Source organism: Callionymus lyra, chromosome 1, assembly GCF_982586985.1.
Source record: "Callionymus lyra chromosome 1, fCalLyr1.hap1.1, whole genome shotgun sequence".
Classification (NCBI taxonomy): Eukaryota; Metazoa; Chordata; class Actinopteri; order Syngnathiformes; family Callionymidae; genus Callionymus; species Callionymus lyra.
Window position 1 is genome coordinate 14,851,085 of NC_141818.1, and position 24,246 is coordinate 14,875,330.

At 40.0% G+C, this 24,246-nt stretch overlaps 2 protein-coding genes and 1 non-coding gene across 3 annotated transcripts; all 3 read right to left on the minus strand.

Moving 5' to 3' along the window:
• Window positions 1–3,265: 3,265 nt before the first annotated feature.
• On the minus strand, window positions 3,266–3,339 carry trnai-aau (transfer RNA isoleucine (anticodon AAU)). The gene has a single exon. It is a non-coding gene; the product is annotated as a tRNA-Ile (tRNA).
• Window positions 3,340–3,521: 182 nt separating this feature from the next.
• Window positions 3,522–16,647, minus strand: skic3 (SKI3 subunit of superkiller complex). The gene is made up of 40 exons (XM_087794697.1): window positions 16,590–16,647; window positions 16,180–16,280; window positions 15,960–16,103; window positions 15,000–15,091; window positions 14,860–14,935; window positions 14,648–14,794; window positions 14,469–14,567; window positions 14,271–14,379; window positions 14,009–14,149; window positions 13,831–13,929; window positions 13,574–13,692; window positions 13,340–13,426; window positions 13,164–13,267; window positions 12,966–13,092; window positions 12,032–12,211; window positions 11,821–11,945; window positions 11,191–11,441; window positions 11,024–11,126; window positions 10,775–10,957; window positions 10,547–10,688; window positions 10,401–10,479; window positions 9,861–9,922; window positions 9,721–9,777; window positions 9,576–9,644; window positions 9,315–9,389; window positions 9,090–9,231; window positions 8,912–9,005; window positions 8,604–8,681; window positions 8,401–8,525; window positions 8,203–8,326; window positions 7,337–7,561; window positions 7,194–7,266; window positions 7,076–7,129; window positions 5,978–6,089; window positions 5,648–5,901; window positions 5,423–5,587; window positions 4,161–4,313; window positions 3,954–4,084; window positions 3,747–3,876; window positions 3,522–3,679 (listed from the first exon to the last, which is right to left on the minus strand). Exons 2-40 carry the CDS (start codon window positions 16,267–16,269, stop codon window positions 3,602–3,604), a joined length of 4,698 nt encoding a protein of 1,565 aa, XP_087650823.1. The 5' UTR covers window positions 16,270–16,280; window positions 16,590–16,647; the 3' UTR covers window positions 3,522–3,601.
• Window positions 16,648–17,354: 707 nt separating this feature from the next.
• arsk (arylsulfatase family, member K) lies at window positions 17,355–22,825 on the minus strand. Its single transcript, XM_087803349.1, has 8 exons — window positions 22,680–22,825; window positions 21,543–21,672; window positions 20,620–20,779; window positions 20,276–20,552; window positions 20,048–20,219; window positions 19,165–19,389; window positions 17,835–18,047; window positions 17,355–17,775 (listed from the first exon to the last, which is right to left on the minus strand). The coding sequence occupies exons 1-8, from the start codon at window positions 22,785–22,787 to the stop codon at window positions 17,501–17,503; spliced, it is 1,560 nt and encodes a 519-aa protein (XP_087659475.1). The 5' UTR covers window positions 22,788–22,825; the 3' UTR covers window positions 17,355–17,500.
• Between the last annotated feature and the right edge of the window lie 1,421 nt (window positions 22,826–24,246).

Consider the following 24,246-nt stretch of genomic DNA (forward strand, 5'->3'; position numbering starts at 1 on the left):
GGCAGACCGTCAAGTGCTTTCTCTCAAAGCTCAGCATGTACCGGGCGAGCTGAATGCAGTAGCGGACAGACTGTCAAGGGGGACCGTCCAGGACGAATGGGGTCTGTCCGAGGAAGTGGCAGCCGAGATATGGTCTTGGTTCGGTCACCTGGTGGCAGACCTCTTCGCCAGCAAGGAGAACTTCAAATGTCCTCTCTGGTTCTCCCTCAGGGCATCGGGTTGCCCCCCACTAGGCGTGGACGCTTTAGCCCACTCGAGTTGGCTGGCTGGACTACTGTTCGCCTTCCCTCCTCCGATGCTCCTCCTCCCATTAGTTCGGAGGACGAGGCGGGAGGGGCTGAGGTTAATACTGGTAGCGCTAAACTCCCCGGGGGCGCTCTGGTTCCCAAAGCTGGTGCGCATGGCGGTCGGAGACCCGTGGGCCATCCCTTGGGCCCCCGCTGCCCTGTGTCAGGCAGGGGGACTCTGACAGCGCCCCCGGTGCTGCGCCGGCCTCTCAAAGTGTGGCTCTTGCACGGGACGAGCTGAGCGGGACTTTGGACCCGGGCGTTCTCCACACGCAGGCTTTATGCCTCAAAGTGGGGGATTTTCTCCTGCTGGTGGACCCCAGCTCCTGTTTGGTCTCCGCTGTCCTGTCTTTCCTGCAACATTTGCCTGATAGTGGACGGACTGTGGCGACACAGAGTGTTCGCATCAGCCATAACGACGAGGCATGTCGGGTTTGAGGGTGCTTCGGCTCGCGCCCACCCTCTGGTGGCGCATTACTTACGGGGTGCCTGCAGGCTTCGACCTCCTGCAAGGCCTTCCAGCACTCAGTGGGATCTCCAGTTGGTACTGGACTCTCTCACAGGCCCGACCTTCGAGCCTCTTGACCAAGTCCCACTGGATATCTTGTCTTTCAAGGTATCGCTACTTCTGGCACTGACGACCACGAAGAGAGCGAGTGAGCTTTGTGCTTGCTCCACTAGCCCTGAGTGTCTTTCCTTTGGCGTCGAGGAGTCTTCGGTGTCATTGCGTCCTAACCCAGCATTCCGCCCGAAGATTCTGAGTTCTTTGTTCCGGGCGACGACGATCACGCTGTGGGCCTTTCATCCGCCGCCCCACTCGGACCCGGGTCAGGAATGTCTTCACCTGTTGTGTCCAGTGAGGGCTTTGGCCTGTTACTTGCGGTGGGTGGCTGTGTTTAGGCACTCTGATGCCCTATTCATCTGCCACGGTAGATGCCGACGGGGTGAGGTGATCTCCTCCCATAGGTTTTCTCATTGGGTGAGATGGGCCATTATCCGGGCCTACCAAGCAGCAGGTGGATCTGCTCCTAGCGGACTGAGGGCACATTCCACCCGTTGTGTGGCAGCCTCAGTGGCTCTTTTGCGGGGTGCAGCAGAGGACATCTGCTCAACTGCTTCTTGGGTGTCCACGTCAACCTTTGCTAAGGCCTATCTCCTCGACGTGACGGCAGGATCAGTAGCTCATACGGTTTTGAGTGCTGCTGTGCCCCCCTCGAGGCTCACGGCTCCAGTAGACTTGGATCCTGGGCCGGCAGGGCCCTAGCGATGCTGCTTCAGGAGCGGCGTCCAGCTGGCGGTACATTTATCCCGTCAGGCTTCGCCTTGGGTTTAAACCAATAGCGAAGCACCAATATGAAGTAGAACCCCTGAGTTATCTATCATAATCTCAGGTTCTACGAATTGGTGCGAAGCCCTCTAACCTCGTCGCCCAGCGGCCGCCCTTCTCGCTGAGTTTTCAGTTGGAGGAAGTGCGGCGGGTGCTTCCCGCCTTTATTGGAAGTGGACTGCCCCCTGCTGGGTGGCGAGTTCATTAAGCTTTCGCAGAGACGAAGCGGTGCCTCGGGGTAAACAAACAGCGAAGCTGTTAGAGGGCTTCGCACCAATTCCTAGAACCTGAGATTATGATAGATAACTCAGGTGTTTTTCTCTCCGCGATCAGGACAAACAAATGAAAACATGAATGTAAACTGGATTAACCGTTTATATTCGTTCATTTAAACATTTCTGACATGGATCACATACTTACATTTAAATAGTGAAGACGAGCTCCGGTGTAAATGTTTATATTTAATATACACAGTTATTAACACAAATAATTTATTGGCAGACGATCAGGGGCTTATTTGAAACGTCTTAAAATGAGTTTAACAAGAATAAAAAAAGTGTAAATCAGTAACTTTTAGAGTATTGATGATGAAGATGATCTGATCGTCTGCAACTCACGCGAGTTCTTATCAAATTTATAAATCATGTGAAAGTGTATTTATGTGTTTTTCAAAGAGACCGATCACGTGATCCCACGGCTTCAGCTGCTTTCATTCTCCAGCTTCACTTTTATTCAACTTTGATTCACAAAAATCTTCATGACTTTTTTTTTGACTTGAGGCATCAGAATCATTTTCTTTGTTATATTATAAAAACAAGCTCATCATTCCTTTATTTTTTTCTGAATAGCCTAAAATAGCAGATTCAAATATTCATTATAAAATGATCGACGTTGTCTTAATAAATACAGATCATTAATTTGGTGAATGAGAACATACGAGTTTAATAAGTTAAACAACTGTGTTTTAATTTATGATCAATATTGCTCGTTAATTTAACTCTGATGTGAACTTCTCAACATGGCCACTGGGTGCCGCCAAATGGTCGAACCAGCTGAAAACCCCTTAGTATACAGGCCACAGTAGAACAAATACACAGACCTTTGACAGAAACCAGACAGATTTCTTTGTCGCCATCTAGTGGACTATAGAGGGACATTAGAAGCCAATCACGACAACGGAAGTCATGAAGTTGGTGTTACTAGAAACGAAATTGAAATATTACCTCCGACCGTATTTAGAGGGAAATAAAACGGACCTTATATGTGATGGAAACGAAAGCAACAAAAACCCTCAAATAACAGGCAAGGATCGTATATTTTTGCTGCTAGTTTGACTCACCGACTTTAAAAGAGTCACACAAAAGTAACCAACTGTCCTTATCACGGACATACAAAACTATTTGGAAAAAAAGAGAAGAAAATAAATACCATAATTGTCATGTCCAGTCTTTCTACGTTTCCTTTTGGTTTTGTTGAAAGGTCCGGATCCCTGTTGTTTGTCTTTGTCAACTTTCTTACGACCTGATTTGTGTCACCTGTGTCTTCGTCTCACCTGATCCCCTTGATTGTGATCTTAAAAATCCTCCTTTGCCTGTCATTGAGTAAAACTAAGTGTTTTATTAACAAACAACAACAAAAAAAAAAAAACGAGTGGCCAGTACGGGGATCGAACCCGCGACCTTGGCGTTATTAGCACCACGCTCTAACCAACTGAGCTAACCGGCCGTGAAAACAGCGCAGTGACTTGGAGAGAATTGAAAATCATATACACTTGAGAGTTTAAGTCAGGGATCGTGACGTAACTATTAATTAAAGATGACGTCGATGAGCGCGTCCAGAATTCCTTTCACTGACAAGTTGTTGTTGTTTTGTGATTCAGACAAGACAGCTTTTTAGAAACAATTTTATTAATTCTTGACAGCCAACAAAAGCGCATTTAAAGTTTTTATTCCCCTCGTGACTCGTGAACGAAGTCACATTCGACCAATCAGGAAGCGGACACCAGCCGCGAGTGGAGCTGCAGCAACCTTTCGTCTCCGTTCAGTTTGGCGTCTCCCAAAAGGACCTGGCGAAGAACACGAGAGAGGTCAGAGGTCAGAACGGGAAGGACGTCGTCGTGGAGGCTGACGTACGTTCACGAGCTCGTCGTCCTTTTTCGAGTGCAGGTGTCGGAGGAGATACCAGCGCCCCACCTGCACCACGCTCACCGGGACGTCTTGAGGGTCAACGTACACCAGCTTCTCCAGCGCTCGTCTGGTTTCCCTGCGGAACAATAAAAAAATAATAATTCATACTTAGGGATGATCGAGTCAAATGTAGCAATAGTCAGCAGCAGATACCTCGCGGTGGTTTTGGTGATGAACTGCAGCAGGGCCTGGAAGAGGGCGGCCATCTTTGAAGAGCCTAGTTTCAACACCTCAGTGGTGGCTTCCTGTATGAGCTCCTTCCAGTCCTGACTCAGGGCACCGGCCTGAAAGTCATGAAAGCAACAGTGACGTTCTGGTGCGAGGTGTGCGATGGATCTGGCAGGGGGGTGGGGGTCTCACCAAGCAGGGTTTGAGGGCCAGCAGGGCCAGTCGGAGCAGACTGGACATCTGGCTGCTGCACAGACCCAGCTGTGACGACACTTGTAGGCTCTGTCTGTACATCATGACGGCCTGGACCAGGAGACCCTGGCGAGCGTAGACGTCCGCCAGCCACTGAGAGGACGACACACGGTGTTCTGTATCAATGGTTACTGTCCTCGCTGAACGTTTAATTAATTTCATATACATCTAGAACATGATATGTATTCATGCGTCTTCACACACACACTTTCTACAAACACGCAAAAGAAATACAAGGTTTGGAAGCTTTGTAGTTTTGATTAATGACTCATTTCACAATGTTTGTAAGGAATAAACAAACTATAAACAAATTTACAGAATGTCTACTTTTGTTTCAGTGTTATATATATACAGTATATATATATATATTAATCGTTTCTACATTTGTTTCGGACTGTGTACATTTGTTTAAGCACTTTTTAAAAAAGTATTTCAGATTTTTTTCAGACTTTTAGTTAAGTTTTTTTTTATTGTTTGTAAATTTATTAAAAGAGTTTTCACATTTTTTCAATAGTTTGTTAATTTTTTAAAGACCTTTTGTACATGTGTTTCAGAGTTGGAAAATGTTTTATAAATGTTTTATAGAGTATAAATGTATTTCAATCGTTCAATCGTAAACTAGTTTGAAGTCTCTTTGTGAATGTATGTCAATAGTTAATTTATTGAGTTTGTTAAGTTTGTAAATGTATTTTTAGTTTGTAAATTAGTTTTAAGACTTTTTGTGAATTCTGAAACGAATGTATAAACTGTGACAACCTGACATGCAATTAAACAATATTACAGTTTGTTCATGTATTTCAATGGCTTGTGGAGTCATTGGAATCAATTGTGAATTTGAGTCAAAGTCTGTAAATGTATTTCAATAGTTTATGAATTTGTTTATGATTTATTTTATTAAGACTTTGTAAATGAAACAAGTTTATAAACTATATGTTTTTTCATGTATTTTTATAGCTGGTAAATTCATTTCATTCGCTTGTAAATGTATTTCAATAGTTTGAAACTAATTCAAAAAGGTATAACAAATGTACAGAGTTAGTACATTTATTTAGAACTTTGACCTACTAAATTTTAAGTATAAAATATTTTTTTTTTTTTTTTTTAGTTTTAGCTCTTCCCAGCCACCGTAGTTCCAGGAAAGCAAGAGTGTGTTAAGCGGGTCTGTAACAGCCTCGTGAACCAAGAGCTATGAAGGTCCTCACGTGCCAGCCTCCGACGTCGCTCGGGTTCATCATGACGCAGGTGTTCAGCTGCTCCAGCACAGATTCCGGTAGAACAGTTCCACCATCCGCCTGAAGGAGGCGCTCGCACTGCACTTGCCTCAGCAGGAGCATCACGGACGGGTGCTCCGGAGAAACGCTCAGCACCTGGAGGACGACTCGCCCGTCACTCAAGACTTCAGACCCGCTTGCACTGGTGAGTCTCACCTGAGAGCAGAGGGCTTCTGCCTGCTCCAGCCGCCCCCCCACCATGAGCCCGCTCACCACCTGCCGGAGAACCCAGCCCTCCAGACTCTGGGCCAGGGGGCGCTCTACCGCCTCCACGCCTTTCACCTTGTCGGACACCACGGACAGCAAAGTGTGTTCCAGTCCCAGTCGACCGGGGGCGGAGCCGGTGAGACGACAGGAGGTGTTTTCAGTGTGACAGGCGGCCATCAGCCCCGCCCACGTCGCCGGATCACCTTAGAGGCAGAAACAATGGGTTGAGTAGATCCAGAGAAGTGGTGAACGGATCCTCCACTGAGTGAGTTTGTTCACCGGGACACAGCAGCACGGCTCTCTGCATCGTCTTCACGGCGTTTCTCTGAGCGTCTTCTCCCGAGTGTCTCCCGGTCGCCAGCTGGTTCACGCCCTTGTACAACATCGCCCTCTAGAGGTACAGAAGCAACATCAATGAACTTTAGTTCAACTCAAGTTCACTTAATCAGCTTGATAATGACATTGATAGCGTTCGTCTGTAGTTTATTTCAGATTTACTACGAAAGATTCTCTATTAAAACGAACTGCTGCTAAACTACGGTGGCCCTCATGGGCAAAAACACGTCAACTTTATTATATATAGACACGAAACTCAATGGAATCACCATATAAATCCACTTATTTTAATTAATTTAACTCTGCTTTATGACGCTAAACACTGTTTAAAGGATTGAATTGATATTGTGCCCTAAAAAGACTTCACTCTTTAAGATAAGAAAAGAGACAGCGATAATGGATGCCAACAATAAGACTAGAAAGGCGCTATATAAATAGAGATTATTATTATTATTATTACAACTGATGTTAAAATAAAGATATTTGTTTGATAAAGGAAGACAAACAGAGATAATAAAGATAATTGAAGCCTCAAATAATGAAAATGCAACCACATAAATCAGACTCATGCTTTCTTTTAGGTGAATTTAAATGATTTTGTTCGGCCCACGACTGAAGATTGTGTGATTGAGTTTGAAACCCCTGTCTATGGGAGTATATCAGTGCCATCAGAATAAAGTTGAGCTGAATTTAACCTTTCAAATGTTGAAACTTGGCTTTTTTTCAATTTAATTGTTGTTGTTATTTAAATAATTGAATTAAATAATTTCTATACAAAAAGGTAGACTCTTTAAAAATGACTAATTACATGCATGAATGAATTAAAAGTATTAAATGCATAACATTTATTAGAATACCGAACTCTATGTGTATAAAACATAACATTTTTATAATTGAATTAAATACTATTTTAATGCTTAAAATAAAATAAAACATTTCTATATAACATTTACACTTTTTTTTATAAGAGATTTACAATTCTCACTTGTGTACTTGAAATATTGACATGTTGAATTATTACACTCAAAAACATCTGCGCACCTTAGCTTGGGTCATGTTGGACAGACAGGCCACGTCAGCAGCCATTGCTCCTCCCTAAACAACAGTCAAAACATTACACGTGTCCATGATGTCAATCAAAGTCGATGTATAAACTCACCTGGGCTTTCCTGGGGTAATACTGAGGAACCACTCTGGACAGAAAACCCCAAAGAAAGGAGTTTCCAGGATTGCTGTACACAAGATAAACGTGGACTAAACAACCTTGAATTCAAACAGTAGTTCAGAGTGTTAGAGAAGTACCTGTGCACCGCTCTGGAGGCTTCTCTCTGCACGGCACTGTAGTTCCCCTGGAGCGCCAGCAGGCTGCAGGTGAGGAGACATCGCTGCGCCACGACATCCTGACTGCTGGAGCCGTGTTTGAGCAGCTCGGTCAGTGCGGCGGCGGCGAGCGTAGTGTCTTTGTGCGCCAGTCCGAGAGCACACAAGCACAGGAGAGACTCTGGGATCGGCTCCTTCAGCATCGAGCTGAGAGTAAAGTGGATGATCAGAAGTTTTAAATCATCTTAAAGTAGAGCTGTGTATTGGCAAGAATATAGCTACACAATACATATCACGATACAGGGGCTAGCAAAATATTGTGATACTGAAGAAATCTTTGCAGTATTGTCAAGTACTTGACTCTGGTGTTGCAGAATTTACCGTACACACATTAATCTTGATAAAGTTGTAACTGTTTTCATTTGTTTTGAAAATATGCCCAAACATCAGCTTTGAGAGCTGCTTTAGTCGACTGTGTCCTCTCGTCCTCAGTAATTGTTCATTGTTCCTTTTGCTGACGTAATGACGGCTGCCATGTAGAGGCCGGAACTTGAATTGCAACATAAAATAAAGAAACGCCGGGAATATTTTGTCTCAATTGTAAATTTTAAAATGTAATAATTTAATTTTTTACAAAATCTATTGAAATATAAATGATAAACAACTCAAAATGTGAAAGTTTAAAAGTAAAAAGACAACATACATTTTTTGGTGGCAGTGCAGAATAAAAATTAAATACAGTATCCTGAAGCATATTATATTGCAATATATAAGTACATCTATATTTTCTCACATCCCAATATTAAATATCAGTTCCAAGTGTTGCTTGAGAAGGAGAAAGGACTCACCATTTGAACAGCAGGGTCTTGGCAGAGTCTAGTTGACCCTGTCGGTGCTGCAGCAGCGACAGAGCCGTCAGGACGTACGCCGTTTCTTTCTCGCTTGATGACAGAGCGAGGGCTCGCTCGTAAGCTGCAGGCCACAGGAACACATCGAAGAATTCAAATGATTTCTTCAGATTCATAATATCATTAACGGTCTCTCACCATTAACGCTGTCGGGGATCCGTCCGGCCCGGCAGCAAGCCAGGGCGAGTCCCGACAGGTGCCTCAGCTCTTGCAGGGGTGTGGAGGTGTAGACCTGGATGGCTTCCTCCCACTGCCCTAAAGAACTGTGAACAAGACTGCGTCACACACAAATCTATTCAATTCCATCTTTTAATTTTGCATTAGAAAAGGGGGGATTTTACCACAACGCCCGACCGTGACAACCCAAGGCAAACACTAGCTTATCAGTGGAGGGTGAGGATTGAAGCAAGTCCACAGCTCTGTGGAAAGATTTAGGTGAAAACATATTCCAAATCCATGCTCAAATTAATTTAAAAAATATATATTTTCAACTGACTTAAAAAAAAAAAAATGTACATATTTTTTTGTTATTTTACATTTTCTGAATTTTTTTTATTCACATTTGTGTCAAAGCTAGATATTTGTTCTTCTTCAACTCATATCAGAAATATTTTCTAGTGTATTTTAACCCAAAAGAAAAAGACAGCACCTCCGGTAAGCCTCCTCAGCCTGTCTCTTCAGCTGCAGATGCTCGTTCAGATAACCCAGCATCACGAAGGCATCGGGGTCAGTCTGGATTCGCTCTGATACCAAAATACAAAAAAAGTCTTAAAAGGATGCATTTGATGGACAACATCACGACTATGACCATTTTTTTTTTATAGTACCTGTGTACTTTATAAGAGCTACTTGAGCCACAGTGATGGCATTCATCTGAACGATGTTGAAGCGATACTGCTCCGTGTCTCGGTTGCTCTTATCCAGCAGGGTGGAACATACCCAGTAGGCATAACCTTTAACCCCCTCTGTCTGTAGACAGAGACAAATATAAAAGTGTTTAGGCAGCCAGAAGGTGTGAGCCTTTAAATAAAAACTATTGTGTTGCAACTTACATGTGGGCTGAGTTCAGTGATGTGCCTGAAGAGATCCATGATCTCGTAGCTTCCAACTCTCTCAGCTATCAGAGCCTGATACAGAGAAAAGATTAATAAACACTAAAATGCAGTTGACACAAAAGTGGGCTAAACTTCAATATTTATACAGAAACAAAGTGCAATTTCAGCCGAGTCAAAAAAAAGTGATTTATCACAACAACAACAAAAGGTGACATGACACAAGTTAATCTAATTTAAATTAACATTTCTTTTATTTACCTGTCCAATCCAGCAGTGGACATATAGTGGTTCCAGGGACTGGGACATCTTGAAGGCTTCGTGTGCTAGCTAGAAGAAGTGTAAAGAGGTCAACTTCAGATTAACTTAAAATATAAAGAATTACTACACAAACAAACACACACACCTCTATGTTGTCCTTCTTCAAATACAAGGTCCCAATGTTAGTCCAGGCAATAGCATTCTGAAATCAATATCAATATGACATTCAAATACAACATTTAAGGCAGTTATTCATCTTTGCAGGAGAGAAGAGAGAAGTCTTACAATTGGTTGAACGTCTATTGATTTGATGAAACAATGCTGAGCCAGCGCCAAGTTCTCAAGACCTGGATGAAAGAAAGAAACCGTGAAAAGTGGGATTCTGTTTTAGACGACACAGAGAGCGTGCTTTCGCCCTCAAGACTTTGACTTAATGCAGCAACACGTACCATTTAATCATGTTATTGCAAATATTTTCTGTAAAAAAATGTTTTAATTTTGAGCAATTATGACGAAAAATACTGTAGTAGAACAGGGTGAGTCGCCTAAAGAGACTCTAACGATCCATGTGACCCCCTTACAGCAGTCAGAAATGTTCATATGAAGCACTAAGAAGAAGTGAACTACAGCATTTCTCTAATATTGTAAACCAATTCACAGAAGGTATGGGGCAAAGGTGCCACCATGACATTGCAGTTACACTTTTTTGACACTAGGCAGAGCCAGGAAAAATCTTTTCAATCTTATCTATTGCTGCTTTAACCATACAAAGTGTATTTTAGAAATGAAGATATATGCAGTGGGCGTCTCTCAGACTAGTTGTACCTTTGGTCATGGAAATGACTCCAAGAGCGTTCCAGTAATTGTGATCTCCACTGTCCAACATGATGGCCTTTTTGATGCACTTTAAATGAAAACACATTAGTTTCAGAAAAATATATAAAAAACAACAAATAAAACTTATAACTTACTTGCTGCGCTTTCTCAAGGAGAAGGGTCCGAGTGCTGTCTTCCTGCTCCGTGATTAGACCAGCTTGTCGGAAGTAGTTTAGACCAAGATCTTGCCACAGACTGGCAACATCAGGCATTATCTTCAAGGCACGAGCGTAGCACCTGCAGAGTAGAGTCTTGTTTCAGTGATCTCTTGCTCCTTAAAGTGTGAAGCGTCTTGTCTTTGAGATTTAACTCAAGTGACTCACCTCTCCCCGACCTTGAGTGTTTCGATTTGATTCAGCGCACAGACGGGAGGGTTTGAGCCGAAACCAGCCAGCGCTGCAGGGACCCGGACCAGGGTTTTGTCTGGAGAGACTATCCCTGCGGCGAAGCATGAATCTCCCAAGAGCTTCCACAGACAAGACAAGTCTGGACGCAGCTCAACCGCTCTGTAGGGGACAAAAACAGATGAAAATCCATCAATATCTTTGTGCATTTGAATAAAGAAAACATACCTGAAGAGGTTTTGTATGGCTTTCTCAATCAGATCGATGGCCTTCTTATCTCTGCAGTCCTCCAGGAAGGATTTAGCCAGAGACAGTTGACACTCCCCAAGACCTAAAATAAGCAATGTCAATCCAAAATACAACAAATAACCAATTTGTACAACATTGATTAATACCCTTCAAAGCAGGGATGTAGTCACGTTGGGCTATGATCTGGTGATACTCTGCAATGGCCTCTTGAAATTGGCCCAGGGTCTGCTTAATGGCAGCAGCCTGGTAGACGCTGTAGATGGAGGAAGGGTGGAGCTCGTGGGCTTTTCCGAAGGCCTTCAGAGCCGCGGTGAAGCTCCTGCGGTTCAGATAAGCTTCTCCTAAACACTCCCAGCAGACCCAGTCCTCGGGATCTGCTCGCAGGGCTCCTTGCAGGCTAGAAACACATCATTATTCAAGATTATTAAATAGAAATAATGAAAAAAAACATTCAGTGCAGACGTTATTGGTGTTTAAACATATTTGTAAGACAATTACTATATACATTTAACAATTTGAATCAATAATAACAATTAATAATACGTCTAAAATATAAAACCCTAATATATTTATGTTTATAAACATATTATGAGTTCCATTTCAGCCAAATATCTAATTTTATTCTTTTTTTCATATTATTTAAAAGGAACTCATCGCTTAAACCTCGTCTGTGTTGACTTTTGAAAAAAATTTCCATGAATGTAGCGAACGATTGTCAATTGAAATTCAAGATGGCTGACTAAGAAGTCAATAACATGCTGCGTCTGAATGCATACTCTGCTATAGCTTGTTGATGCTGTCCAACTTTGAGGTTGTAAAGCCCTCGTCTCATCCACGCCCATTTGGCAGACCCTGGAGTCGCCCTCTCGGTCACGGCCTGGAGGACGGCTAATGCAGACTCCTGCCGGGTGAAAGAAACACTTCATTCCATGCTGCTGAACTAAAATGACTTCCCGTCATTTGTTTGAAAAAAAAGATCCAACTCACCATGTCGTCATTCGCCATACTGAGATCGACTAGGGCGGCTCCAGCCTCGGCATCTTCACCGTCCAAGTCAAAGGCTTTCTTATAACACCCGCGAGCTCGCCCAGGGTCATTCGCCACCTCACGATAGTAGTGTCCAAGGTATCGAAACACGCAGCCCAGAGTTGGATTTAACTTGGCAGCCTGTGATGACAATTGACACTTTTAGACACAACGTCTACCTTTGAAGGCAGGAGAGGATCACTTCGCTGTTGCACTTTTAACTAGGGCTTAAATATGTATTTTTTCTATTTATATCAACATTGCGACTAATAGAATCTGTTTGGAATCAGAGGCTGCAAGAAAAACTTAAATAAATGATTACACTAACTCTACAGTAGGTGGCAGCAAAAACAAAAGCAGACACAATTATTTACTGTGAGTTGTTAAAGACTGGAGATGCACATTTCCACAGGTTTAAATACTTACAGTAAGAGATGAGGCGTTATTTTTAATTAGATTTTTGCACTCCAAACAAAGTAACATTTATAATTATTGTTATATATATAATTGCTATATTCTCCATGCCAGCCGTGTTTCACAGGACTGTGTTATTTAAGCGAAATAAAGATGATTTATGTATGAAAGAATTCATATTTTTTAATCATAATAGTATAAGAAAAATATTTTGCATTACAATTGCATATGATTGCAGTTGCATTGCAATCGGAATATATACCAAATCGTTAGACCTTTTACATATACTGTAACTTAAAATCCCCTTGACACCAAATTCACCTGTGGAAAATAACATAAAACTGTAAAAAACAAAATCATCCAATCATGTTAAGCCTTACTATCATGTTAATATTTATTATTATTATTATTCTCACACCTTCTTTGACCTCTTTGAATCCAGTTTGCTTTGAGTGTTGAAGATCATCAACCTGAACTTTACCTTGAGCAAATGCGTGTGTGCTTTGCTTTTGTCCGTCCGTGCTTCCCCTCCCATGTCCCAGTAGAGTTGTCCCAGCAGGAAGTAGTACTCGCCACAGGCTGGGCTTTGCTCTATGGCCTTGAAAAAGCTGGAAAAAGCAGGAGATATTTAAAAAAAATTATCCAACACTAACGTTCTAAAACAGCGCTGAAAACCGACCTTTCTTCTGCCAGCTGATGTTGACTTTCAGCTACATGTGTCTGACCTTTAAGGGCCCAACCTGCTGCCAGAGTGGGGTTTGAAGCCACTAACTCAGATGAAATCTGAGTAAAAGTAGTAGAAGTACTGATTAAAAAAAACAATGGTATGACAAGTAGAAAAAAATGAATACGAACCTTAAGGGCCTGATCGACCTGCCCTTTGTTCAGCAGAGCTCGTCCTTTAAGAACCACTAGTAGAGGGTCTTCATCAGAATCTGGTATCTGGAGAAACAATTAAATATCAACATGAGATGTGAAGACAAGTCCAGTACATGTTCATCTTTAAAGTTAAGAATTTGATAGGCACTTATAACCCCATCAAACAGTGACACAAACTTAAGTTAAGTTAGTTTAAAGTTGATGTCCTACCAGTGAAAATGTTTCCAAAGCTTGCTCTGCATCCAGATCTCCTCCACTCTCAACTAAAGCTTCCAATCTTAGTTTGAGCAGTTTCACTTTCAGTGCCTCCTCCTCAGACACAGTCAAACCTGGATGAACACAATAACCATGTTAACTGCTTTATATCCTCCTTCAACACATGAAAGTTGTTTGGTGTTATTTTTATTAGCCATGAGAGCTCTGCTCGGACGAGAAACTGCATTTTTTAATTAGCAACCGTTGGTTACCTTGACAACAAGACGAAGCACACTCAGAGTACCTGTGCAGTTTTAACTGAGCCTCAGCCAAACTACACCACCCTGGACCAGAGCTCACAGTTTTCAGGCCTAAAATACAAAGACATTTAAGATATTGGCTGGTTAATCTTGAGAAAATTATGTTTACAACTTTCCATTTTAAACTCACCTTGAGTGAGGTCTGTGACTGCATCTCTGTACCTGCCCTCTTGGAATGCTTGTGTGCCCAATCCTAGATGGCCCAGTCCGTTTTGTGGGTCTACTTTAAGAAGCCGAGAGAAAAAGGAAAGGTCTTCCTCGCTTTGAATACCTGAGGAAACAAAGAAAATTAGGATTTTTTTTTATTATCAATCATTCACTCATGACCAGCTGTCTAAAAGAAGCTGCTCAGTCTGGTCCAGCTCTGGATTAATGAGACCAAAATATTGAACCTGTTTTCAAAAAGTGAGAGCAGAGGACTTCCAAGGGATAGCTCTGGTCTGGATACTGGGACAGCATGTTCTCACAAGCCGCCTTCGTTTTTGCGTCTTCATGAGAAAGCTTTAATCAGAGTGGAAAAAATGGTGAAGAGTTTTCACACAGCAACTTACTTATTTACAAGACCTAACTAAGTCAAATAAACCACTAACCTTGGACAGATATTTAATATAGTCAGCGGAGATCTTTCTGTGTTCGACTCCAGGTACTGGATCCATGAGACTCATGGCTTTCTCAAAAGCCATTATCAACTGTGTCATATGATGCAGTAGATGCAAATTATAATCATCATTTAATAAAGGATTTGGGAGAATTATTCAGTGAGACTTACATGTTTTTGAGTTTCACCATCTTTCTCCATCTCATTGTGACAGTCCGACAGGAGACCGATCATCTGCTGCCACAGCTGCAACAACTCTTTCTTGTCCGCAGAATCTTCTTCTTTCACTTCGATGAGTTGCAGCCATGTCTTGGCCAACTATTTGATTTAAAAACATGCTCAGAAAACAAGAATATTTGACTCATGGCATAAAAATGACACACCTTCGAGTATTCTTTCTCAGAATGATGGATGTCCGACAGCTTTTTGATGACATCACAGCATTTGTTTTTGTCTGAACTGCAAGACAGTGGAGGTCAATATGGCACTGGTAAGGAGGTGAAAGTAAAAAACAAGGTCTTACCTCTTGTAGAGCTCTACTAGTTTCTGATAAACATCCGGAAGTTCAACTTTAAAATCCCACTGATCCGTTTTCTCATACAGATTTGCCAATCCCTAAATGAACAAATGTTAAATAAATATATGCAAAAAATACTTTTCACTAGTATGTCAGCTTAAATTGGAAATGAAAAAATAAATGACTGAAAAATAAAATATTAAATATGAAAAAGATATACTGTACACTATACTGTATATATATATATATATATATATATATATATATATATATATACACACACACACATGTTGTATCGGTAATAATGCTTTTGAAATTGTAATTATTTATTTGTTTTAATGAAATGTTTTATTCCTTAATATAAAAAATAATAATAATAAATTAAAATAAAAAGCCTTAAAGTTCATCTCAAATTTAAACCTGCTGAAACTTATTTATACTTATATTGAAAACAAAAGCACAAGAATAATTACAATATATATAATATTTTAACGAAATACGTCATCAATACCAGTTAGAGCACCACAGACTATTACACCATCAGACCTTGATTCTTCAAGAATACTTATTGGTATATTTATTAATCCTTACACTTGCTGAAGAATGCAAATGTATGGCTCTGTCACAAAATTGAATACTAAGGATTCAAGAATAAGAACAGCTGATGGACATTAACAGTCCAACAAAATTGAAAAAAAAACATAAATTCATAACAAGTGAATTGACACTGTATTTTTTGTTTGTTTTTGATGCAAGTCAGGACAAAACTCATTATATATTTACTAAACAAAGCAATTATTATAAAATCACTACCACTTAAACTTAATATTCAGGTGAAACTATAATGTGTAGCTTTTTTTTTTTTTTTTTACAGTAAACGGCGAAAACAATTCTTATTCTCTTCAACTATTGGGTGCGGTGATGCTGACACCTGACAGGATAACAACAGAAACATGTATCCCTCACCTGCCACGCCAGCAGCTGCTCAGAATCGAGCTCTACTGCTTTTTTGTAAGCAGTGTTCGCCTGGTCTGGCTGTTCAAGTTCACTCGCCGCCAACCCAATGAACACCCAGGCTGTGTAGTTGCTCTTCTCCAGCTCCAGCACTGCCTGCATCAACACAAGATCGCATCAGAATCAGAAAATAACTCTTAAAAGATCATCTCAATGTTGTCAGGAAGCTCACCTTGCAATGTTTCAAAGCTTCTTTGTACTCCTTGTTCTTTATCGCCTCTCTGGCACTTTTCAGGTTCGCTTTCACTTGTTTGCTGGACATTTTTCTGGTTTCTGGATATTGAAATCAAAGTATTATAGTCACACAAACGGACGACAAACGTCAGAATACAAGTTTATAAACCAATACGTCAATATTACTCAATTATTGTTTGCTGTCAGTGTGATAATGTCTAACAAAATTTGTTTTTTTAAAGGTTAGCATTAGCTTAATGTTAGCATGTTAAGTTGTTTAACGCTTTGGGGATGTGTTAGCGTGGAAGGATATTTAGATTTATTTATATTGTAATTTAAAAAATGAGGGGCCTTTTTTAACAACGAAATAAATGCAATGTTTCATAGAGGAAAGTTCAACTAACTTACTGCAGACGTTTACATTTGATGTGCCAGTGGTCCAAAACACGGAAATACGTCACTCCCTGCAGGCTCTTTCAAAATAAAAGCTATGCGTTAGTTAGTATCTGATACTGGGAAATTACATGTTGGACTTTAAAAGGTTTGAAATGCTTAATATGAATATTGTTTCTTAATTATTTAATCACAGAAAAGTTATTTCAATAAAAATAAAAAATATCACAAAAAGTTCCTTTAATCGAAATGTATTTTCAATCACATAAAAGTAACATGAAAAGAAAATATATTCCATTAAAACGTTGCTTCAATCAAAGACAACTTTTTAAAAAATGAAATGGATTAAACCAGTGTTCTTTTTATTAAATAACAAGGGAACAAAACTACCTTCAAACTGAGTTGAAAGTTTTTCTCCAACAATCTCTTCACATTAAAAATAAGTTTGCTGTTAGACAAGAGACCCAAGAGGGATGTTTTCTTTTTATATGAAATAATTAAAAATTATCTGTAATACTACATTTATCATTTACAAAATAATACATTGTTGAAATTAAGGACTTCTTTATTATTTGTTTTATTTTATTCACTTTTTAAATATGTCATATTAATCAACAAATACTGTAAATAAGTAAGACAAATCAAAATGCTTATCTCTTCAAAATAATGATGGCCAACATTTCTAGGTGCACTCATTTTAATAGGGTACAAAGACACCCTGAAAATAAAAATAAAATGCATTGTTTGGATCACTTTTTGACACTACTAAGGACAATTAAACACTTCTGCCACATTTGATTTATTTTGAAAAACACATAACAAATACTTTCATCAGTCTTCACTGCACAAGATAGGCAAAAGTAATTACAAAAGTATACAGTTAATACAAAAAATACTTACTTTCATCGCCATATTGTTAAGAACATCTATAAAGAGCCGTTAAGCCACAAGTCGATTAATCTTTCATTTCCAGAAGCATTTTTCTGCCAGTCCACATGCCACCTGAGGTCGGCAATAACTTGACTGTAGTTTCCTCCTACACTCTGACGCCAGTCACTGAAAGCTTCTTTGTTGTAAAGATGGACAATTTTGGAGATTTTTGGATAATCCACGATTCCACGCAGGACTGCATCCAGGCTTGTCAGCAGGTCTGGGAATTTACCAGCCACATCGTGCAGCTCCTCCGGGTCTGATCGAAGGTCTGTCAAGAAAAAAAACGTTTAGTTTTGTCGTGGCAGAGTTTCAGAGTCAAGAACTGACCGAACAGCTGCGGTTCGACACTCAGGCCGTCGGCATATGTGATGTATTTCCAGTGACCACTCCTCAGCATGTATGTGGAGGCGTTGACATTACAGCCATGATATTCACTCAACACCCAGTCGGGATGTTTTCTCTTGGAGAACGGGAGCTTGGATATGAACGGAAGCAGAGAATGTCCACTCAGGTCAACTCCACCGGGAACACCGACGATATCTGAGAAAACACAGCGAACATAATGTTCAAAGGCCAGATGTTGAATGTAATCTGATCAGATTTTGGTAATCGGATTAGATCTTTTTTTAGTAGGATCTTGATAAGTTTTTTTCTTAAACATAAAAGAGGAGGGAGGATTGCAAATTGGATTTCATGAAGGAATTGTAGCAAACAATTTAAGTTGGTCAAATAATTAATTTGAATAGTTTTTTTCAATATTTTCATTAAGATTTTGCCATTGGTTTGTTCAACTGTTGCATTGATGAATAAGATACAGTAGACATATGCTACCAATTCACTCTTAATAGTATTATAAAGTAAACAAAAAATAAACATGTTCCTTGAATGAAAAGTTATTTATCAGAGAGAAACCTATCAAACATATTTTCTAACCTTAAATATTTGTTATTTTGTTAATCATTGGACTTAATTAAGAATATTTATTTTACACAAAGTATTTTTTGTTTGTATAGTTGTTATTTGTCCTGGCACACATACCTGGATGAGTGGTCATACAATTAATCATTAATAGAAGTATATGTTTGTTATTTTTGTGTTTTTTCTGAAGAAGGAAAAGTGAACCAATACCTGTTGTTTCATTTAGACTGAGCACTGGTAATCTGGGTTTTGTCATTATAAAACAGTGTTTCCGGATTAGGGTGATCCAATCTAAAGTTGCTTTGGAAAAACTTGCATAAAAGTAAGACTTTACAATAAATTGAAGACTCGATTATCAACTAAAAATATAAAAATACACCACGTAAATTATTGATGCAAACTTGATTTTGAGAAATGACTTGAATTCACTGTGCCTCGTACACGTTGCCTGGTACTGCTTTAAGCCGTAAAGAAAAATGTTAGTTGTATCCAATTCTCATTGAATTTACACTTCCTTGTGTTTCTCTATGTTTATTAAATAAATTGAAAAAGTTACCATTGAATTTGATTGAATGAATGCCAATTAAGGCATTTTTTATAATCACAAATTAAATACTTTAAAAGACTATTAAAGACAGATTACCTGATCCTAAATATAAAAAAAACGGATATTTTTCGATCAGTATTACATATTTTTGGAAGTTCAGACTTTTTAGTCTGAGCTTCTATTGAACCTCACCCAGCACAGTTGGAAATATATCAACCAGGGACACGAGCTGCTCCACTTGCAAGCCAGACTTCAGCCCCGGCCCGGAGATGAGCAGTGGAACGTGCGAGCTGCCCTCGAACATGGACATCTTGTAGTACTGACGGTGCTCCATGGCGAGCTCGCCGTGGTCGGCCGTGAAGAGAACTACTGTGTTGTCGAGCAGACGCTCGCGTCTCAGCGCCGAAAGAATCCCACCTGAGGAGGTGAGAGGTCAACAGTGGACTGATTCAAATCACTGTGGTGGACACCTGTGTCTCAAATCACATACTTCTCTTAGTATACTAGAAGTTAGTATGCATCAGGATAGTGTACATACTAACTAGTACGCAAATTCTCCACAGACAGTATGTCTCAAATCAAACACTGCTGCTACGCACTAACCGGAAATTACGCGACAGCTTCTTCTTCTACTACTATTTAATGATGGTTGCAACCAGCTGTAGGAACACTATCGCCGACACCTGCTGGCAGCACGTTTTGCAAGTTTGGAAAAAGAAATAAAGAAAAATTATGAGAATCAAAATATTTGCGAGATATTTCAGCTGGTATCAGCAGCGAAGACGTGTCATCCTCCTACTGCTGCTGAAAATGCACCTGTAAGTATATGCATATACAGGTATATGCATATATATATATATAACGTAACTTCCGTTTAAAACGTCATTAAGATGGCGGCCATTTAGGGTGGTTAGTGTCCATCGAACCATACTCAGTTTTGTGGGCGTTTTTAGTACGCCAATTTAGTGTGCATGGCGCACTAAATTTCCCATACTAAGAATTGTACTTACGCACTAAAAATACTAACTTTGAGTACGCTAGTATGCGATTTGAGACACAGCACCGGTCTACCAACCCAACATGGCGTCCGTCTCCGCACACATGGCATAATAAAAGCCTCGGATTCTTTTGACTTCCTCGTCTGTGAAACCGCCGCTGCAGTTTTTGGTGAAGGTGGAGTAGAAGTCAACGTGGTGCATGGATGCCATGGGCAGCCACTTGGGCACCGATATGAGATCTGATGCCACCTGCAAGAGAGTTGTCGTCAGATGGTTCTGTGAATAGATTTGATGACTCTAAAGACCTTTGTAAGCCAGTACGGCGAGGTGCGGAAGGTGGATCCTCCCGCTGTGGGTCCAAGAGACTCGGTCCTGTAGGTGTGGGGGAGGTTGAGGCCGAGGTAAAGAGCGAACGGCTGCCGCGAGGACCTCTGCTGGATCCACCGCACGGCCATGTCCGTGTTCTTCCAGTCGGTGGTCTGGACCCTCAGTGTCGACATGTTCCCCACCAGTTGCGTAACAGGTCGACCCTCCTGGCGCAGGAGGAAGGGGACGTCTCGAGTCCAGGCTTCGAGTCTGTTGCTGAAAGTTCAAACGACTCGTCAGGATCGTCGTTTAAATCGGAGCGAGATGACCTGTGTTTATGGACCTGACAGAGTGACTCCCGGAGACGTAGTCCAGCTTCCCGATCATTTTGGTCTCATATCCACGTGTCTGCAGCAGATCCATCCACGTGGTTGCGTTCGCGTCGAGGCACTTGTGATTATTCCAGGACTGTGTGAGATGAACAAACTTGCCGCTCCACATGGCTGATGGAAATCATAGAAAACAAAACCAACAAAGGTGTATTGATCAGGGGCAGGAGTAAGTAAGTAAGTAATTTATATTTATCGAGCGCTTTTCCAGACCAGAGTCACAAAGTTCTTAAACAATCCAAACAATGCTCAATAAAATATTTACTTAAAAGATCAAGATAACACCGAGAACAACACAGGAGTCCCAGAAAATCAGGGAAAAACCTGCACCAACAAAAGTGTCTTAAGATGTTTCTTTAAAGAGTCAATAGATCCATCAAACACAGAGAGAGGAAGATCGTTCCAAAGCTTAGGAGCAACAGCCTGGAAGGATTTCTCTCCTCTGGTCCGGAACCGTGTGCGAGGAACCATCAGTAGATTCTGATCCACAGACCTCAGAGCCCGAGCTGGGGTGTAAGGCTGGATCAGATCACTGATGAAAGGAGGAGCCTGACCATGAATAGATCTGAAAGTAAGAACCAGAATTTTAAAGTTGATCCTGAAAGAAACTGGCAGCCAGTGAAGAGTTTTAAGGATCGGAGAAATGTGAGTTCTTCTACTAGAGCAAGGCAGAATTCTCGCTGCAGAGTTCTGAATCAACTGCAGGCGAGACAGATCCTTCTTGTCCTACTTCGTCAAACACTTACCAATCAATTTCCTTCAACATCATTATTACTCTTATTGAAAGTCTAACTGACGTTGATAACCTGTGTTCCTTATCTCATCTTAAACACTTTATCGGTCACGATATCTACGAGATGAGCGGTCTGGAGCTCACCAGCTCTGGACGGGCAGCAGATGGGAGAGTTGGTGTACGCTCTGGTAAAGATGGCACCCATCTCTCGCAGGTAGTTGATGAACGGGAGCTGTACCACTCTGCTGCCGGGATCGAACGTCAGCCGCCCGTCCTGAAGAACAGGCTCCATCCAGTTAGATGTTAGCACAAAGCAAAGCCACTTATATTTTTTCCTTCTTCTGTTGCAAGCTCGGTTCAGAAGAAACATTCTAGCTACAACTAGACAACCATAAATTTCACACAAAAACTACTGAACATGCTGCTTAATAAACTGTATAAAAATTGATAATAAATAAAATATTTATTTTGTTGTTGTTTCTTTATTTCTTTTCTACTTTTCTGAATTAAATAAGAACATGGAGCCACCAAACCTAGACGCCCCCTCATGTTTTATTTCCATCTCATCTTCATCAGAATATGTAAACCAGTGTTGTACATTAGATCACACACATTTTTCTACAATTATAATGTAAGATAATTTTGTTTAAAAGGGAGAATATTTGTTTGTTGCACATTTTATTTTTTGCAGAATACCGTCTTAGTTATGTTGTTGTTACAGGTTTTTCTGTGTATATTTTTTACAATGTTGTAGTCCATGTTGAAATGTATATTATGTGTAAATAGTCAGCTAACTTTATTTTCTCAATGACTGTGATACTGTGATGTGTTTGGCTCGTTCAATCATTCGATACTTAATCGGATCTTATGTATTCCGCAGGTTCTTGTCATAAAAAAATATTGCTAAAGCAGAGAATGTAAGTTACAAGACTTTTCTAAAATAAAATATAAAAAACAAGAACGTTGTAGACATCAAAAGAACAGAAAATATGTCACAGGGAAAATCTTATTCCTAACTATTGAAATAATATGAAGTAGGTTTGTTAGTTTGTATTTTAAACCGGTTGAAACATGATCTTTTATATTTTGAACTTTTAAATCATTCCACTGACATCACACTATGATGTGTGTTATTCACAAGCCTCCCCTTAACATTTGGGCGTCAAAGTAAACAAATAAAAACAAAGCGCAGTTTGTTCAAATTCAACTTTAAAAGCCTTCACTTCATTCAAACCAGCCCCATAATAAACATTATAATGAGCATTTAGTTGTTTTACTCACAAACCCATCGCTCATCACCATCACAAGGTTCGGTTTTTGATTTTGATGTTGGCAAAAACCTGGACCGTAATAACAATACATTAGAATCGCTAATGGAATCAAATTCATCTTTGCATGATCGTATGTATGAACGACAAGTATATTCAAAATCATAAACTTCCGAAAAAGATAAAGAGGAAGTAGATAATATGACGTCACCTGAAACATCCAAGTGCATCTTTCAAAAGAAGAGTCTTCGTTGTTAGGCGTCTTTAAGTGTATACATAAAAAAGTAAATATTAGATTGACTTAATAAAAAAAACGCATGGGGTTGGTAAAATATCAATACTAATGTTTTTGTTTTTTCACGTATTCAATAGTCAACTTTTCTCGCAGTAACTAATTTACACCAATAGATGGCAGCGTTTGATTTGCAACAATCATATGTTATGTAGATACAGCGTAACTTCATTCATTCATTGTATATTTAAAAAAAAAAATTCAATAATAAATCTTAGTCTTCTTGGAATGTTATTAATTATTAACATAACATTTAATTCCATAATGAAAGTCCCATTTATAACTTGGTGGTTTTCTGCTCATCAATACACTGTGGTCCATTGAAGGACTTCTGGACACTTCAGACCGAAACACCAGACGAAGAAAAAAACAATAAAAAATAAAACGCCAACGCAGACTTTAAGCTGTAAGGCCAAATAGTTATTCAACTCTTAAACAAAAAATATTCAACAGGTGTTGCCGCAGCTCGATCTGTTGACCTCGGTCGCCACAAGATGGCGTTTTGAGCAACAGAGTTGTTTTTCTCCAAACACAATGAGGATTCCCAACCCCCCATTTATAGCAGGGACCCTCTATAGACATAAAACTAAAATATATATATATATATATATTTATATATGGTGATGGTCGAATGTTCTATCGATGTGGATCAAGCTACATCTTCCGTTCCATTTTCTCAAGATTCCAAAACTCCATTGAGGCAGATATAATGATGTCTGTTGTTCAGACTTCATTCTTTGTATATATAGAACGACACATACTATTTTCTTAACAATATGATTCAGATTCAGATCAACAGTTAAAACCACATCTACCTCATGCACTATTTGCACTACTTGTACTCTTAGATCGTTATTCTTTCAAATGTATTATATATAGTTATTTATATATGTATGTATATATATAGATATATATATGTTTATTTTTACTGTGCACTTTTGTTGGGGGTACAAAGTAAGAATTTCATGGTACCTATGACAATAAACGCTTTGAATCTTGAATCTGAATGTGTTTACTTCAATCCCGCCCTTCTTTTGTGTGTTACATCTCAATTTATTATGGCGATTTGAGATTAGCTGTTAAACTTGATATACGTTCTTATTTCTTGTTTGTTTGTTTTTTAAATAATGGGGAAGTTTATTATCGATTCACATCACACCACCACAAATAGAAAGTTGCTGAATCAGCGCATGACAAGAGCCTTTTAGTGAGAAATAAAAAAATGTTTTTGTTTGTTTGTTTTCTTCCATTTGATGGACAACATTCACACGCACAGATGAACCGCAGT

What these genes read in the sequence shown, in the direction of transcription:
- skic3 (XM_087794697.1), bottom strand. Translation starts at nt 16,269, where the DNA reads ATGTCCAGCAAACAAGTGAAAGCGAACCTGAAAAGTGCCAGAGAGGCG. An exon ending in GCCTCCAGAGCGGTGCACAG is followed by an intron (nt 7,267 to 7,336) that starts GTACTTCTCTAA and finishes TCTTGTGTACAG; the next exon opens with CAATCCTGGAAACTCCTTTC. An exon ending in CCAACATGACCCAAGCTAAG is followed by an intron (nt 6,090 to 7,075) that starts GTGCGCAGATGT and finishes CTGTACCTCTAG; the next exon opens with AGGGCGATGTTGTACAAGGG.
- arsk (XM_087803349.1), bottom strand. Translation starts at nt 22,787, where the DNA reads ATGAATTTGATTCCATTAGCGATTCTAATGTATTGTTATTACGGTCCA. An exon ending in CTGCTGCCCGTCCAGAGCTG is followed by an intron (nt 20,780 to 21,542) that starts GTGAGCTCCAGA and finishes GATTTCCATCAG; the next exon opens with CCATGTGGAGCGGCAAGTTT. An exon ending in TGTCGAACCGCAGCTGTTCG is followed by an intron (nt 17,776 to 17,834) that starts GTCAGTTCTTGA and finishes TTTTCTTGACAG; the next exon opens with ACCTTCGATCAGACCCGGAG.